Source organism: Cyrtonyx montezumae, unplaced genomic scaffold (assembly GCF_038088225.1).
Source record: "Cyrtonyx montezumae isolate F1298 unplaced genomic scaffold, pur_monq_1.0 scaffold_19, whole genome shotgun sequence".
NCBI classification, from domain to species: Eukaryota; Metazoa; Chordata; class Aves; order Galliformes; family Odontophoridae; genus Cyrtonyx; species Cyrtonyx montezumae.
This window is the reverse complement of record NW_027071925.1, coordinates 9,535,463-9,550,919: the sequence shown is the minus strand read 5'-3', so window position 1 is coordinate 9,550,919 and position 15,457 is coordinate 9,535,463. Positions and strand designations below refer to the sequence as shown.

The 15,457-nt window shown below is 47.5% G+C and overlaps 1 protein-coding gene across 1 annotated transcript; it reads left to right on the top strand.

Annotated features, from left to right (window-relative positions):
• The first annotated feature begins 4,221 nt into the window (after positions 1-4,221).
• Positions 4,222-13,878, top strand: JPT1 (Jupiter microtubule associated homolog 1). Its single transcript, XM_065735570.1, has 5 exons — positions 4,222-4,358; positions 6,751-6,893; positions 7,409-7,503; positions 9,338-9,365; positions 12,919-13,878. Exons 1-5 carry the CDS (start codon positions 4,303-4,305, stop codon positions 13,065-13,067), a joined length of 471 nt encoding a protein of 156 aa, XP_065591642.1. The 5' UTR covers positions 4,222-4,302; the 3' UTR covers positions 13,068-13,878.
• Positions 13,879-15,457: the final 1,579 nt, after the last annotated feature.

The window sequence follows — 15,457 nt, the reverse complement described above, 5'->3', positions numbered from 1 at the left end:
CTTAAGTGATTTTTCCTGCAATTTCATCTTCTGTAAAAAAGCTATTGCTAAGTTCAGTGATTAAGAAGTAGTTTGAAGTTACAGGGGTATAAACTATCCATTTAGATCACATTATTTGAAACTTTTTTTAGCTGCTTGGTCTGGCTTAATTTCTGACAGGCCTTGTGTTTGCAGTAGCAGCCCAGTGAACTCCAATGGGAGCCCACATATTAGAAGATAAAGGAAAATTGGCAAGGGGGTTTTGTCATGCTAGTTAACAGGTAACTTTAATATTAGTTTACTAAACAGCTGGAAACTTTCAAAAGTTCAAGCACATTACATTATTACTCACCATTTTCAAATTGACTTTGAGTGGAACCCCTATTCAGTTAACATCTGAAAACCAGCACCCTATTTTGGCAGCACTGATGCCCGTTTAAAAGGGCTCAGGATTAAGTGGTCTGAGATGCTGATGCAGAAAAGGTTCTAGTAGTGCACGTGCTTAACTGTAAGGAGATACTCCAGGTATAATAGGACATTCTTATACTGATATATGGTGATGTTCTCAACATAAAAAATCCCTGTCGTCCTATTAAAATAATTGCTACTACAAGGTAACAGTGCTATCAAAACAGAACGTTTCTACAAAGGTTGTGGTCAAATACAGATTATTTTCCCAGAAGAGTATTTCCTTCTTAGTACCTTTACTTTATTACTTCTGAGTGTGACAGTGTAATCTGAGTGCTGTCACTTTGTCTGCTGGACACTGATTCTGCTGTGACCCTCACTGCAACAGTAATGAAGATTACAATGTGTCTGGCTCAAAAATGCTTTCTGTGCTTTAGCCAGTTGGAAGTGATTCAGTTTCTAAAGAACAGCAATATATTCTCAAACTGAAAAGGGACAAATAAAGGATGTTTCCTTTATCTTCATCTATTAAATTGAAAATGAAACTTAAATTGGAGGATTTTTAATAGTTTAAAATAGTGTCTTCCTCTTTGTATGCTTTTTATCAGCTTGTGTAGTACACTGTTCTGTGTTATAAAAGTAAAAACATTGAAGTAACTAGCATTATTTTAAATTGTATTACACCTGTGGCCTAATGCTCTTCGTTACTAATGCTCGTCTGTTCTGGCTGTTAACTTGTTGCCAAACCGTGTTGCTGTTAGTGCAGCACTTGTCCCTGGTAGTGAAGATGTAGGACGGTATGAATAGAGCGTGGCACTGTGGAGTTTGCTCTCTGTTCTTTGTTCTGGTTGGCCCTCAAGGGACTTCATTTCAGGCGTTTCCCGTTTCCTTCCCTTGTGGCGTGGGATGAATGGCCCTTCAGCGTGGAGGTGCTGGAAGACCTGGCTGATGTTTATGAAGTGGTTTGAGTCCCTCTGAGATCTCAGTTTCCGTAGTGCTGAGGAATTTCAGCTTATGCAGGAGGGGCAAGGCAGGGCCAGTGGTGCTACTGAAGAGATGGCGCACGGTCACCACAGGTCCTTGAAGGAATGTGAGTGGGTGCTCACACTGCTAAAAGGACAGCAGAAGAGTGAGTTGGCCAAGAGCTGCAGAGTGGGAATGGATATTAGGGATTTTAGTCTGGAGAAGAGGAGGCTCAGAGGAGACCTTATTGCACTCTACCACTTCCTGAAGGGGGGTTGTGGTGAGGAGGGGGTAGGTCTCTTCTCCCTGATAAGTAATGACAGGACGAGAGGGAATGGCCACAAGTTGCGCCGGGGAAGATTTAGATGAGACCTGAGGAAGCATTTCTTTTCTGAAAGAGTGGTCAGGCACTGGAATGGCCTGCCTAGGGAGGTGGGTGAGGCACCATCCCTAGCGCTGCTCAAGAAGCGTTTAGATGAGGTGCTAAAGGACTTAATTTAGTAGTTGGGTAGAGATAGTGATAGGAGGATGGTTGGACTAGATGATCTTATAGGTCCTTTCCAACCTTATGAACTTATGAACTTATGAACTTATAATCCTGGTATAAGGGTGATTTTATGACCTAGGGTGAGATGAAGGCTGTGGATGCCCAAAGTACGAAATTGTTGCTCCTAAGGAAAGTAATATTCTCCCGGTGGACATAGGGAAAAGACAGACACTTCATGATGGGTTTTGTGTTGGTTTTAGTGGACTGGGTACTGGAAGGGGAAAGAAATCTAAACTGTAGGCGTCATTAAAGCAGATCTGATGCCCTGCAAGAGCTCTTGCAGGCAGCATCACTTGAGAAAATTCCACAGTTTAAACAAATTTGGATAAAACAAAAATGGAATTAAAGAAGCACTGCATGGAATCTGACAGTGCACTGATCTTCTGTTCCAGCCTTCACTGAGTAACCATGCTTTGGAGTGTACTTGCCAGTCTTACAATGCTGGAGCTCAGGCATGCAAGAACTGGTCACTCTGCTTTTTAAGTAGTCTGGAATTCCATCTGTGCAGCTTTGACAGAAATCTGGACGCAGTGATTCAGGCCTCCTTCCCAAAATGCAGCTTGCTTTTAAGAAATTTTCCAAGAGCTGCAGAGACACCAAAGAAACTTTGGCTAAACTCTTGGAAAATACAGCATCTGCTCAGAAAGACAAACTTGAACCTGTATGATACCTGAACAGCCAGTATGCATCACTTCAGATGCAAGTCTTGGACAGCTCAGATTCTAGATGGAGCAGAAACTGATAGCTGAGATTTACTTTGAGTTGTGAATGTCTTGTTTAGAGTAATTGGCCAGCAGCTTTTGTTTCAAGACTCACCTGCATTCAGGGCTGCCTCAGCACCTCAGTGGGGTCACTTGGAAATACTGAAGCTTTAGGACCTTAAAGCTCTATTTTGAAACTAGCTTTGTCAGAGTAAATGGGTTTTCTTCATCTCAGAAATGCACTTCTTTTTGTTTTTTTTAAGGACTATGGGAGCGTTCAAACTTAAGACTCAGATCCCGTGGGTTTGAATAAGCTTTTCAGTGGTGCTGAAAGTTCCCAAGAGAGCAGATGCTTCGTGTAGCTTGCCACGTGCCTTAACGTAACCTCTGAAAGACGTGATGGGACAGAGAATTCTAAATAGCAGTGGTATTTGTTTTGTTTTTAATAGGAATTTTGTATGGATCTTGATCTAAAACAGTAAAGAAATGATGTCCTGTTTTTGTAGTTTCAGCAGTTCAACTCCTTCCTGAGTAGCATTAAGGCTGATTGATTATTCAGACACTTGATCTCATTTTCTACATGAAGTGAAGCAGCACAAGCAGAGGTTGCAGTTTCCTGATCAAAAAGAAATGTTTTCTTTTTTTAATTTAGAGTGTTTGGTGGGTATTAAAGGCTGTTAGTGCGGAGTGGGAGCGATGCCTGGAGCAGATGAGGTGCTCTTTCCCTCTTCATGCGCGTACTAATTAACGTTCTCGCGGGTGGTCCCGGTCCGTTCGCGCTGCGGTGGAGGCGGCGTCTGAAGCCGCGCGGGCTCGGGACGCTGCGCCGCGGATCCGAGGGGGCCGGGAGGAGCCGGGAGGAGCCGGGCGGAGCCGGGCGGAGCCGGGAGGAGCCGCCGCCCGCCCGAGGTCGCTCCGCGGTCCGTGCGGGTGCAGTTCCCGGAGCGGCCGCGCTGCGGCGCTCTGCGTTACGCGGCCGTCCGTCGGAGCACGGCGCGCCGCGCTGCCCCGGCCCGCTCCCTGCAGACGGCTTCTATTGTCTACGGCGGCCGCGGCCTCGTTGGACGCCTCGGTGCCGCGGTGGCCCCTGCGCCTGTTGTTCAGGCACGCCTCGGCGCCGGGTTCCCCTCCCAGCGCGGGGACGGGCGTGAGCGACCCCAGAGTAGGGGGTGGCCGAGCGGGTGTCGGGATGAGCGCGGGCGGCCCCCGCTCCGCCGCCGCTCGCAGCCGGGGGCCCTCAGCTCCGAGGGGAGCGCCGCGGGGACTTTTTTTGTCGCCTCATGTGCGGTGAAGCCAATCGCAGAGCAGCTGGAGTGAGCGGCACGCCCCTCCGCCAATCGCTAACAAAAGTGTCCATCGCGCAGGTGCGGGCGGTTGCTGTTGAGCGGACGTATTGCTCAACCAATGAAATACAGAGGAGGAGCCGGGGCGCCTCAGAGCAGACAGCGAGGCGGGCCGAAGGGTAGAGTGGCACGGCGTTGTCCAATAGAAACTCGGCGATGCGTTTGAACCGTCCAATGAGGGGGCCGCTGCGGGGCGGTACTTACGGGCCGTATAAAAGGCGCGACCGGGGCGGGCGGTGGCTGCAGTTGTCACCGGCGGCGGCGCGGGCCGGGCGGGAGCTCGGTTCCTAGGACCGTCACTCTCCGCTGCCGTCTTAACGGAGCCTTTTCCCCTTCTCCCGTCTTCTCCATCCTTGCCGCCATGACCACCACGACCATCTTCTCGGGCATGGACCCCAGCGGCAGGAACAGCTCCAGGTCCGGCGGGGGAGAAGGGGCTGCTTGGCACTGCTCGGGCGGCGGGCGGCGCGCGGCGGGGCCGTGGCGGTGGAGGAGGAGGAGGAGGGAGGGGACGGCGAGTGGGCCCCGGGGAGGCACGAGCAGCGTCCGAGCTGGGGACGTGCTGGGCCGAGCAGGAGATGGGGGGGGGGGGGGCCGCGCCCAGCGAGGGCAGCGCCGGCTGTTTCGGGGCTCGGCGGGGCGGGGGGCGGCTCTGAGCCGTGTGATGGCCGCGGGGGGCGGCGCACCGTGGGGCTGGGAGCTCGCCGGACCCACCCTGGGCCGTGCCTCCCCCTCCCCGCCTCAGTCGCTTCTTAACAAAGAAGGGAGGCGACTCCTTCGGCGCGGCGCAGCGCTCCCCTCGTCTCCTCGGTGCCCGCTGCCTTCCCCTGTGCCCGCACCCCGCCGAGCCGCGCTGCTGTTGGGTGGGGCCGAGGCGGCTCTATTGTCTGCTCCGCCGCCCCCGCCCCACCTGCGCGCCGCGCTCTTCCCCCCCCCCTTCCCCGGACTCGTTCGGGGTGAGCGCCGCCCGCTCCCCGGAGCCCCCGTCCCTTCCCGGCGGCGGCCGTTGGATCGCTCGTTGTGTACGAGCGCTTTAACGGGCTGAGCTCCGCAGGCAGCGAGCGTGCTCGGGGCGGGGGAGGGGGCGGGGGTGACGCCTTTCCTCGGGTCCGCAGCCCCGGGGACGGCGGAGCGCCGAGGGCTGAGCGGGCGCGGAGGAGCCGGAGCCGGGCCACGCGCGGAGCGAACGTGGAGTGGAACAAAGGGAACTGAACAGGGCGCGTGGGACGGGCGCGCGGCGTGGGCAGCGTGCGGCCTCGGTGCTCTCGGCGCGCTCTTGGCAAAACACGCGTCCTATTTGTGCTGAGGTTCCCGGGTGAACAAACGAAGAACGCGTGGAAAGCCCTTCGGAAGGGCGGGTGGATTCCCAGTGCGCATCGCGGGGCGGTATCGGGTGCCGCGTTAAGAATAGCTCTGTGCCGAGGCACATCGAAGCGCCGGGGAACTGGGAGAAACTTCCCATAAAATCTGTCAACCTTTGTCTGGGGTCGGCAGAAGTGATTATTTAACGCTTTAAGTAATTGCTCTTTGGCTTCGGCTGCTTTTTCATTAAGTTTTTGGAGACTTATGCTTTTAAGAGAGTGCTGGTTTCAGTGCTGTAGTAAAATAAAGATGACGTAAGGTGCAGGAGCAGGCTCTCTTCAATGATCCGTTCTTCACGTTACAAGTGTAGCAGGTGTAAGTAAAAAATAATGCCAGTAGTGATTCAAGATCATTGTATCACACCTCCTCACTCAGAAAGGAGAAGCAGCAAATCGTGGGTGTATTCTTGGATTTCTTAAGACGCAGAACCAAATGGGTTCCTCCCATTAATTATATATTTGGAGATAGATTTTGTAACGAGAGTCGAGTTAGCAATAGTAAATACCCACGTCGAACGCTTTTCATAATTTTCTTTTTCGAGATCCCATAGATTAGAAAAGTGTTTTTGAGTTGGAGCTCCAGTGCAGCAGGCACAAAGCCTCAGAACATCCAGGTGCTGTTCCCAGCGGTGATGGCACTGTAAATTCTGACGTGTTCTTTGTGTTGAATTCAGTTTTGGTGTATTCTCCATAGACAACAGCACACCGCTTGTTAAGTTCTAACTTTTTATAGTTGGAACGTTTTATTGAACTATTTAAAAAGAAGAGTGAATGTGCACCTTCCCTGGCTTCGTTTGGGAGGGCTGGATGCACTGAATGTGCCGCGCTGTTGGTGTAGTGACATTAGGTTGGGATCAGGCTGGTACCCTGCTGCAAAATAAGGGGTTTTTTGATCAAAGTTCTGACAGGGGCTGCAGTCCAACCATTGGTGATGCAAGCTGCACTATGGCTCATAAGCCAAATTTGCTGTACTGCCAGTTTGAAGATTGCCTTCACAGGGTTCCCTAAAAAAATTAGTAAAAAGCACAACTGTTTGGAGTTGTATACCTAGATTCTGACGTGCCCCCGTAATATTTTTCTTTTGTAATGGGGTCATGCTGAAATCTGACAGCAGCTCCTGTTGATGCCAAGTGAAGAAAGGATGGGAGCAGAGTACAGGAATGTTTTAGCTTTGGTAAGTGACACCAAAGAGGAGAGCAGTGGAGATAAAATGCCCGCATTGAATGCTGGGAAGCAGTTTATTTTTTATTGTTTGAGTTATGTGCTGAAGACATAACAGCGTCAGTTATTAAAAGCCGCTGTGTAGTCCAGACAGCCCACGAGGTTCACATCTGGGCAGCGTGCAGCCCGTGCAGATACCCACTAGAGAGCCAGCAGTGATCTCTGTTGGCCTTTGTGTGTTGGAGTGCTCTGAGTAATGCAGGCTGTAAAGCTGCATCTCTCTCCAGAGTGCTGCGTCCTCCTGGCGGTGGTTCCAACTTTTCCTTGGGTTTTGATGAACCAAAAGAACAACCTGTGCGAAAGAACAAAATGGCATCCAGCATCTTTGGGACTCCTGAAGAAAATCCACCTTCCTGGGCTAAGTCATCGGGTAAGAACACTGCTTCCTTTGCGGATTTGTTGACGTGTGTTAATGCATTTTTGAGATTGACCTGAAGCTGCTGGTGTCCAAGGGTGGAAACCTGAGTTCTCTTCCTGCTTTGTAGATCAGGGCTAGGAATGAGGACTACCGACGTGGGATTTTTATTATTATCTATTTAATATGTAATCCTTGGACCTAGGTGTTGTTGCAAGCAAATAGTTAAGAGGAAGCGTATTTTTGGGTGCAGTTTCTCCAGATTAATTCTGTTAAGTAAGGGATGGCCATGGGACCCTGCTTTCCATCAAAGTGATACCCTCAACTGCACAAAATGCTACTGTAAAATGGTTATTTGTGCGATTGTGTAAAGAACCAGAACAAACTTTGAGTGGTAAGGCTTTCATTCAAAAAAGAATTAGGGGAAGAATGAAAAAAAAAAACCCGAAACAAATGCACTACCATTTTTTTAATCTGCTTTCCCAGTAAGTTAATCTTGCAACCTAATTAGAATCAATCTCTGCTTTTAGGGACAAAGCCAGGTGACATCAGAGAAGACACTGAATCATTTGGACCACAGAGAAATTCAACTGATGCTAACTGCGGAGACGTCATAGATCCCAAGGTCAGTGCCCTCGCTGTGAGGAGGTGGCAGTGGGCCATGTAACCCTCTGTATGTGGTTGCTTTATCAATTACATTTGCACAGTTGAAAGTGATTTGGAGTTTGAAACCTTATTCTTAAATCTTTTCGTACTGTGAAGGTTCTCTTTTCCACCTGATTCTCTGTCACGTTGTGGAAGGGTTGCATTTTTCTAAAATGAGTACTTTGTAGAGCTCTTAACTCTTGTTACTGGTGGGAGGGCAACCAAGTGGTGTGAGATCTTGCTTCAGCCTTATGCATGTAACAATAGTTAGCTACAGTGAACTGTGTGGATTTATTGGCTTTCCTGGGATTTGGCCTAATATCTAAGCAGTGTGCCTCTGAGCGGCAGGAGTGCTCGTTTCATTGCTGTTGCTGTCTTTAGTAACAGCATCAGATGTGCTTCTTTCCATGTAAGCTGTTTACTTGGTAGTGGTATGGAGCATGGTTTGTAGTGTCACTGTGGCTTTTGCATAATGTACAACTACAGTTAATGGAAAAGCTGGATGAGGAGGAGTAATCTCTGAACACAGGAAAAAAGAACAGATCACACATGCATAAATAAATTCTATAGGTGGAAAGGAAACGTCTCTGGTTTCAGGCTTTCAGAAAAGAACCAGGTAAGTACATTTTTGACTGATAGCTTTTCCCTCGTGGGTTGTAAGTAGCAAGTTTTATTTTGATAACGGGCACATCATTTTAACCCGTTTTTGTTACTGTTAGTGTATTTGAGCCACAGAATTTTTCTTTGTTAGATAAAATATATTTTTCCAATTTAGCAAATGTGAGATATATGAATTTATAACTTAACCACAGAAGACAAAAATAAATGGTTTAGTCTTGGTTCTATTTTCTGCTTTATTTATTTAAATACTGTCTTTTGGTTCTCAGCTTTGCAAACGTGATCCTCGTCATGCAGGATATTTTTATTTTGTGCAGTGATTAAAACCACAAGCAGAAGCTAGTGTCCTATAGTCTGGTCTGATTTAGGGGGATGTATTTTTGCATGTGTTTCTGTGTACTGATATCCTGGCAAGTTAAGTTTGCTGTGTAATTATCAACTTGCATAGATTACAGCCTCGTGCTGTTGTGGAGCCTTGGCTGCTGCTGCAGGACTTCTCATATCTTTGTGTCAAGTCACATTCTGAACAGACTGATTATGAGAAGAATGTTTAGCTGTTTATGTAATGAAGGAAATTTTAGCATTGTCAGAAACTGGTATCTCAAAAACTAAGTTAAATCAGCTGGATGCAATGAATGTTCTTGGCCTTGCTAGCAAATGTGTGTCTGATGTCGGAAGGAGTCACTTAGGGGGAAAAAAGAGACACTGATGGCTACTGGCTTAATTTATTGTGTTACTGCTTGACAGTTCTGCTGCTCTGGTTACTGTCTGTTCTCCCTATTGAAGGATGCTGTGTGTAACAGTGCTCGTGCCCACCTGTGCCTTTCACAGTGTGGGGGTAACAAGTATACCACATTTTCCACATTGCTAGGATCACTTCAATTGAATCTTTACTTCTAGAAGTATGTTATGTGAATGACCACTTGATGAAATTAGATTTGTCACTGTAGAATTTGGTGCTTAGAAATCCATCAAATTAAAGCTGCAGAAATATGCATCTGGAACCATCTGTGCTACTCTATCTGCCCGTAAGAGCGTGGTGTTGGTCCAGAAGTGCTGCAGTGGGTCTGTCAGAATGTTGCTTAGCAGAGCAGTGTGTGCAGCCAGGTGGGTGGTAGTGTGAGTGCCCCCTCGGTGTAGCCAAGGTAAAATTACCTTTTGAGCTGTAAGTTATAATGTGTTCCTCTCTTTTCTAGGGAGGAGATGGCGGTGGTGAAACTTTTGGTGAGTAACTCCTTCAGGCTTGTAGTAAAAGCATTTTCCACCTTCTCTCTTGAAATAGAAGAGGATGGGAGGGGGAAAGAAAATCTCTCCCGAGAACTTGGTTTGTCCCCTGAACCCATCAGGTCAACAAAATGACCAAACTGCTTCAGAGGAAATTGCTTGTGGTGATTTGGAATGCAATAGCAGAATGCCTCTGTTAGTCATCAGCTTAAAAACAAGAACAGTCCTGCTCGTTTCTTTTGCCAGCAGCGGCTGGCATCAGGATCTAAACGTGAAGGCAAGGTGGATACCATCTTGCAAAGACATAAACTATACTACGTTATAGTAGCTTGTAATTAATTGTGTTCAGCGCTTTACCTCTGCCCTGTTGTCTTCTCTCACAAACACTCAATTCACAGAAATAATCAAGAACAGCAATTGCATCTGAAAGCATCTATATTAGCTAGCTTTTAAGTTCCTGTTGCTTGTTAAATGCTGACGTTTTGGTAAGGAAGTACATTATCATAATGCAGATTTTGTGTACGCATGTTTACCTTGAGGGATTTTTAAGTATCTGGAAATCTCTCCTATGCAAGAGTTACCTTAAGAATGGCTTACTTCCTGACGCAAGGAATGTGTCTGTTTTCCAAGTACTTCAAGTGTTAGTTCTAACACCTCAGAGCTGCGGGAGATCCTAAAGCTATTATCAGGTCTCCATATCCTGAGCAGAATTCTGTTGGGAGGGTGAGAGGTTTTTTGGAGTGGCTGTTAACTACCTGTGAGTGTTGTATTTCTGGCCAGAATGCTCTTTGGAGCATCTTACAACGCTGTCATACAACATCTCTGCTTCTAATAAAACTACGCAGGCTTGTTCAGTATTTTTCTCATGTCTGACCTGAATTAGCATCCTTATGCCTCAGTCAGGAGAATGTGGTTCTGATACTTTTTTTTTTTTTTGAGTCTAAGGGCTCTGCTGCTTCTGGTACTTGTTAAAAGCTGCTCGCCATGGTGTCGGAAGGAGGAGTGGTGAGATGAGAGGGATGTGATTGGAGGCAGCAGAAATAGGACTGTCTGAAAAGGAGTGAAAAATGATATGCTGACTCTTAGAAGTTGCTGTCTCACAGGTGTAGTATTTGTTGGCCTTTGGTTTGTTTCCAGAAGGTGACAGTGGAAGATGTTCTTAGCAAGTACTGAGTAAATGTATGCTGGAAAGGGGTTTTCCAAATGAGTGAAGTAAAATGTTAGTGTTCCTAACTAGAGTTTACAGCTGTTGTGGCTATGATAAAAAATATTTTTTTTTGAAGACAGTCCTGGCAAAATAAAAATGTCAGGCACGTATTTGGCTGTTAAACTTCTACTGACGGTACTGAGAGAGGATGGAAACCTAATGCTCACTGGAAATGGTGTGTGTGACAAGTACCTGGGAATCTTGATGTGTTGTTCATTTAATCTCATCCTTGTTAGCTTTGTGTATCTTACCTTAGTACAGAGAACAGAGCTAGCTGTGTCTCTTCACCACTTCGTGCTCCAGCTGTGCAAGGTAGCAGACGTGAGCTGGAGAATGTCCCACTTGTCGTGCATGTGATTTTGCACTTGACATTGTATAGCTGTCCCCAGGGTTTTAGAGGGAATGAATCTCCAAATAAAAGCTGTCTGCTTACAAATTCACAGCATAACTATCAATCTGATAAGCTCCCATCATTAAAAGATGTTTCCAATTCTGATTTTGGAAATGATTTTCAGTATATAACTGATTATAAAAACTTGAGGTAGGTGTCAAGAGGGATATGTGCTTTCTATTAATCATGTCTGTGTAGGGGAAGAGAACTTGTACCTTTTACAGAAATGTTCTTGCCTGGAAGCTGTAGTTCCTTTTGTACGTCAAAGATTCCAATAGTTTGCAGTGTACTTGATAGCAAACTGACTCAGAGATGATACCCTTTCTGATAATGAAAGAACTACAGCATTTGATTTGGTCTTGTTGCCTTTTACCCCTTCAGTGATGGCTTAACAAACTATGCAATACCTTGATGATGTGAGAAGTAGCATGTGTGTATCAGCTGGCTGAAGGCGTCTGAAAGAAGCTGTAGAATTTTCCAGAAGCCTCCTGTGATAAGGTTGTTTTTTTTAATTCAGTTAGCACTGTGCACTGATTAATGGAACCAGCGAAAGAGAATTAGCACTTAATTGATGGTCACTAGTGTCTGCCTTTATACACAGGCAGGTGAAGTGTGGTGTTAAGTAGAAAGATTATCATCATGAGTACTTGGTAGCACTCAGCAGTCTGCTTGAAACGGACTGCTGTGAATGGAGCACTCCGTGCTGTGTGTGGTGGCCATGGCCGCAGTTATCAGCTTGCTGAGTAAGCAGGCAGTGCCCTCCTGAGCTGTAGGGGCTTTGAGCTTCAAACTTTGTGTGAGCTGTTTTGTTCGTGTGTGGGTTAGCGGATGCAGCGGATAACCGTAGGTTGCACGGAGACTGCAGTAAGCTGCCAGAGTTGTTTGAGATCTTGGTAAGCATGCGTATGCAGATACCGAGCGGGTCTTCAGTGGTTGTGATAAAGTCTTTGCATAAAAGGTTTTTTAAAAGGTAGTGCTAAGTTGCCACAGCATAGGTGAGGAGCATCTCCTGTGGATAAGAAGCTAGATAAAAACAGGAGGCAAAAGGTGGGATTTAGTAATTGCTTTTCAGGTTGGAAAGGTGGGCAATGGGAAGTGATGCTGGGAATAGTTTAATTGGTGCCTTCATCCATGACCTGGAAAAGATAAAGAACTGTGAAGTCCTCGATGTTGTTGGCGATGGCCATGTTCTGCCAAGTAGTCAGATGTTGATGAGAATACCTCACTGAGTTCAGGCCTTTGCCTCATAGCTAATGGTGTTAGTCTGTAAAAATGTCAGATGCTAATGATCTTGATGTCCTCATTAACTGTCAGTGAAGAAGATACATAAATTATTTGCTGAAGTATCTAAAGTGCTTCCTGTGAAAAATTCCTTCTGTGTCCTGTCCTCACTTGTGGTTGTTCAGAATTATTTGAAGTGGATGAAACTGGCATGTGCTTTCCAGGGAATGTAAATTTGAGCCCACCTGTGCACAGGTTTGCATTCCCTTCTGTTCTGTGTGAAGCCTCAGAACTGTCACGTATTCTCAAGTTACGGAATCGGGAATGTAGTGTGAACCTGAGCTCTTGCCTGTAGGTACTGATGCTTCTGTAATTTTGTTTGCAGCACTGGATCAGATCTGAGTTTTATTAGGGCGGTTGCACACTATGTGCAAGACTCTTGCACATAGCTGCTTGTCATTTAAAAAACAAGAGTTGAAAAGAATTATTGGGGTCCCTTAATAGTAGCTCAGAAAATGTGACCCTTAAATGCCCTGAAGCTCAACTGAAGGCATCCAGGTTCTGAAAAATATTGCAGGCAGCTGAAGTCTGTGCTGCCAGCAGATGACAGCAGCGATGTGCGTGTCTGTAAGCCTGGAGAAAACTCACAGGAGCTGATCTCCTGCCTGAGCCAGAGAAACCCTCTGGCTTCCATCATCCACGTCAAACACCTGAAAAAGCTTCTTTTCTTCTAGAAAACACTGAGGCTGATGTAGAGGCTGCCCCAGGTCAGAATGAAGAAAAATCCCTGCCTGCTGCACCTGTTCCTAGCCCAGTAGCACCAGCACCTGCACCGTCCAGGAGAAATCCACCCGGTGGCAAGTCCAGCCTAGTCCTTGGTTAAACCTTTCCTTTCCTTACTGTTTTGATCTTGTCTGTTTCTTGCCCACCCCCCACCCCCATGCTTGTGAACTGCACAACTTGAGCCTGACTGTACATCTCGAATTTCTTTCAGTTAAAAAGAAGCACTTTATGTACTCCATCTTTTTTTTTTTTTTGAGGTCAGGTTTCTTCACTTTGTCCTGTGTTTCCCCCAGATCTGCTGGAAGTTACGTGAGTGTTTTCTAGTGATAGATTTGAGGGAAAGCTTTATGAAGTATAGTAACGTAATTCAAAGACGAGTAGGTTGGTTCTAAGTGTGCTTAGAGGGTTTTTGTACTGAGGTTTTTAGAACCCCTTAGCTATACAAGGGTCTAGAGTCCTGGTTAAAGAGGCCAGCAAGTGATCAGCAAGAGCATTCCCTTCTTCCACGTGTGAACTTTAGGGACCTAAAGAATTCATTGGCTGCGTGGGGTAAATGCCTTGAGCCCTGCTGTGCCATTTGGAATGGTTAGTGTACACCATGCTGCCTTTAAAAAAAAAAGATGGATACTGGGCGAGTATAAAGCAGGGTATGTGCCAAATAGAGGGCTGATGACCAGAGTCTCCTAGCCTGAGGCTAGGAGGGGATTTATTCAGACTATTCAGTAAAGGTGGAGTGGATCATAGAGGTAAATAATGAATTACAGGGCATTTTTTTTACGACTGACTCAATGCTGTGCATGATCATGCTGGTGCTTGACCATGAGGTGAAAATCTCATCCTTTAAAGTGTGTGTTGTAATTTCACGAAGCTGGACTGTTGCTTAAAGTAAATAATATAGAAATTTTGAAGCACGTTTCCTGTGTGGGTTTTATTTCATGGGTTTGGTTCTGCATTGTCCTCACTTGTCCTTGTTTCATCCACTCTGCCCTAATCTTAACAGAGCTGGGATGGAGCAGAAAGAGGTACATGTGTACCCTGACTGGGGGTACCGTCACGTGCTGTCTCACATGAAATGTGTCTAACATCAATTTTATCTTCTCAAAGAAGCATGCGGTATGGCTTGGTACATGAAACCAGTTTTACCAGAAATATATTTCCCATGAAAATTGAGGAAATGAAAGTTTCCCCTCACAAAACCAACTTGGGCTCCGCAACTGAGTCAGGTGGTGGGAAGGCAGGCCCAGCCCAGGGGAGCTCAGCTGCACACGGTGCCCCTGTGTGACTGTGCCCCTGTGTGACTGCTCGGAGCCCGGCCCTCGCTGATGGTGGGCGGTGGAGGTGAGGGCGTCTCTCTGGGGGTCCCTGCCCACCTGAGGCCTTCCAGGGCTAAGCAGCTTTTTCCCTTTATTTCTGCACCCATGGCTGCTGCACTTGGGCTGCAGCTGGAGTCTTGGCCACCCCGCTATTATTGCTGTACTTTCTATCCCGTTACAGCTTTACAAAAAAAGACTAAATAAAGGTGGAATGGAGACCAGGTGGTGAAGTACTGTGCTGGAAGGGTTCTGCATGAAGGACCCGAGTGCTGCTGCGGGAGGGACTGTGCGTCTTTAACCCTTCCCCTCCTGTAAGAAATACCCAACTTCCACGGGGCGGCGCGGAGGAGCCCCACCCTTGGGTGCTGACTGGCACAGCGGACTTGCTCTCATCTTCTCACGGCACTTAGGGTGCTTTGTGCATAAACCACGCCCGCCTCCCGCTTAGCAGTGGGAAGGCAGTAAAGCTGTGCTTCCTTCGCGAGCCCCACGAGCAGAGAAACTGAATACATCTTCGCAGTCACTGAGAACGTGAGCGCTACAGAGCGCCCACTCGCGGCGCAGCCCTCCCCGCCCGCCGCGCCCTCAGCGGCGCTCCCTCAGCGGCGCTCCCTCAGTGGCGCTCCCTCAGCGGCGCTCCCGGCGCTGGGCGGGTCCCGCCGGCAGGGGCCGCGCTCAGCCTTCCCCACGTGGGGCGGCGCGGAGCTTCGTCGGGGAATAGGAGCTCTGCATTGTGGAAAAGGTGGGAGATTATTTATTTTACTGGTTTAATGCTGCTTTTGTAAAGCTTTGCAATTTCATACTAACCAAATCAGTCTTTCATTTATAAAGACCAGTGGCTAATGGAGACAGCCAGGCTTCCTCACAGACTGTGGCAGCTGCCCAACACAGAGCCTGGGAGTGGGAAACCGCCTTTCCAGCTGCCTTTCCACAAGCATGTGAGCCCTGTGCTGTTGGAGCAGGTGTATGACACTGCTCCGGCTGCCTGTGTCAGCAGGTGATAGCAAAGAAACTGTTGTTGCAGGGTCTGGTAAGGTAAGCCCTGCCTCCAGCATTTCTCAAAGCCACTGAGCGGCTCCCACATTGGAGAATCTTTACTGACAAAACCTTGTGTAAATCTGGAGCCTGTGATGGATGATACCCTGAGAGATGTCAGGGCTGTGCTAGGAGAAAGATA

What these genes read in the sequence shown, in the direction of transcription:
- JPT1 (XM_065735570.1), top strand. Translation starts at nt 4,303, where the DNA reads ATGACCACCACGACCATCTTCTCGGGCATGGACCCCAGCGGCAGGAAC. An exon ending in AGCGGCAGGAACAGCTCCAG is followed by an intron (nt 4,359 to 6,750) that starts GTCCGGCGGGGG and finishes ATCTCTCTCCAG; the next exon opens with AGTGCTGCGTCCTCCTGGCG. An exon ending in TTCCTGGGCTAAGTCATCGG is followed by an intron (nt 6,894 to 7,408) that starts GTAAGAACACTG and finishes CTCTGCTTTTAG; the next exon opens with GGACAAAGCCAGGTGACATC.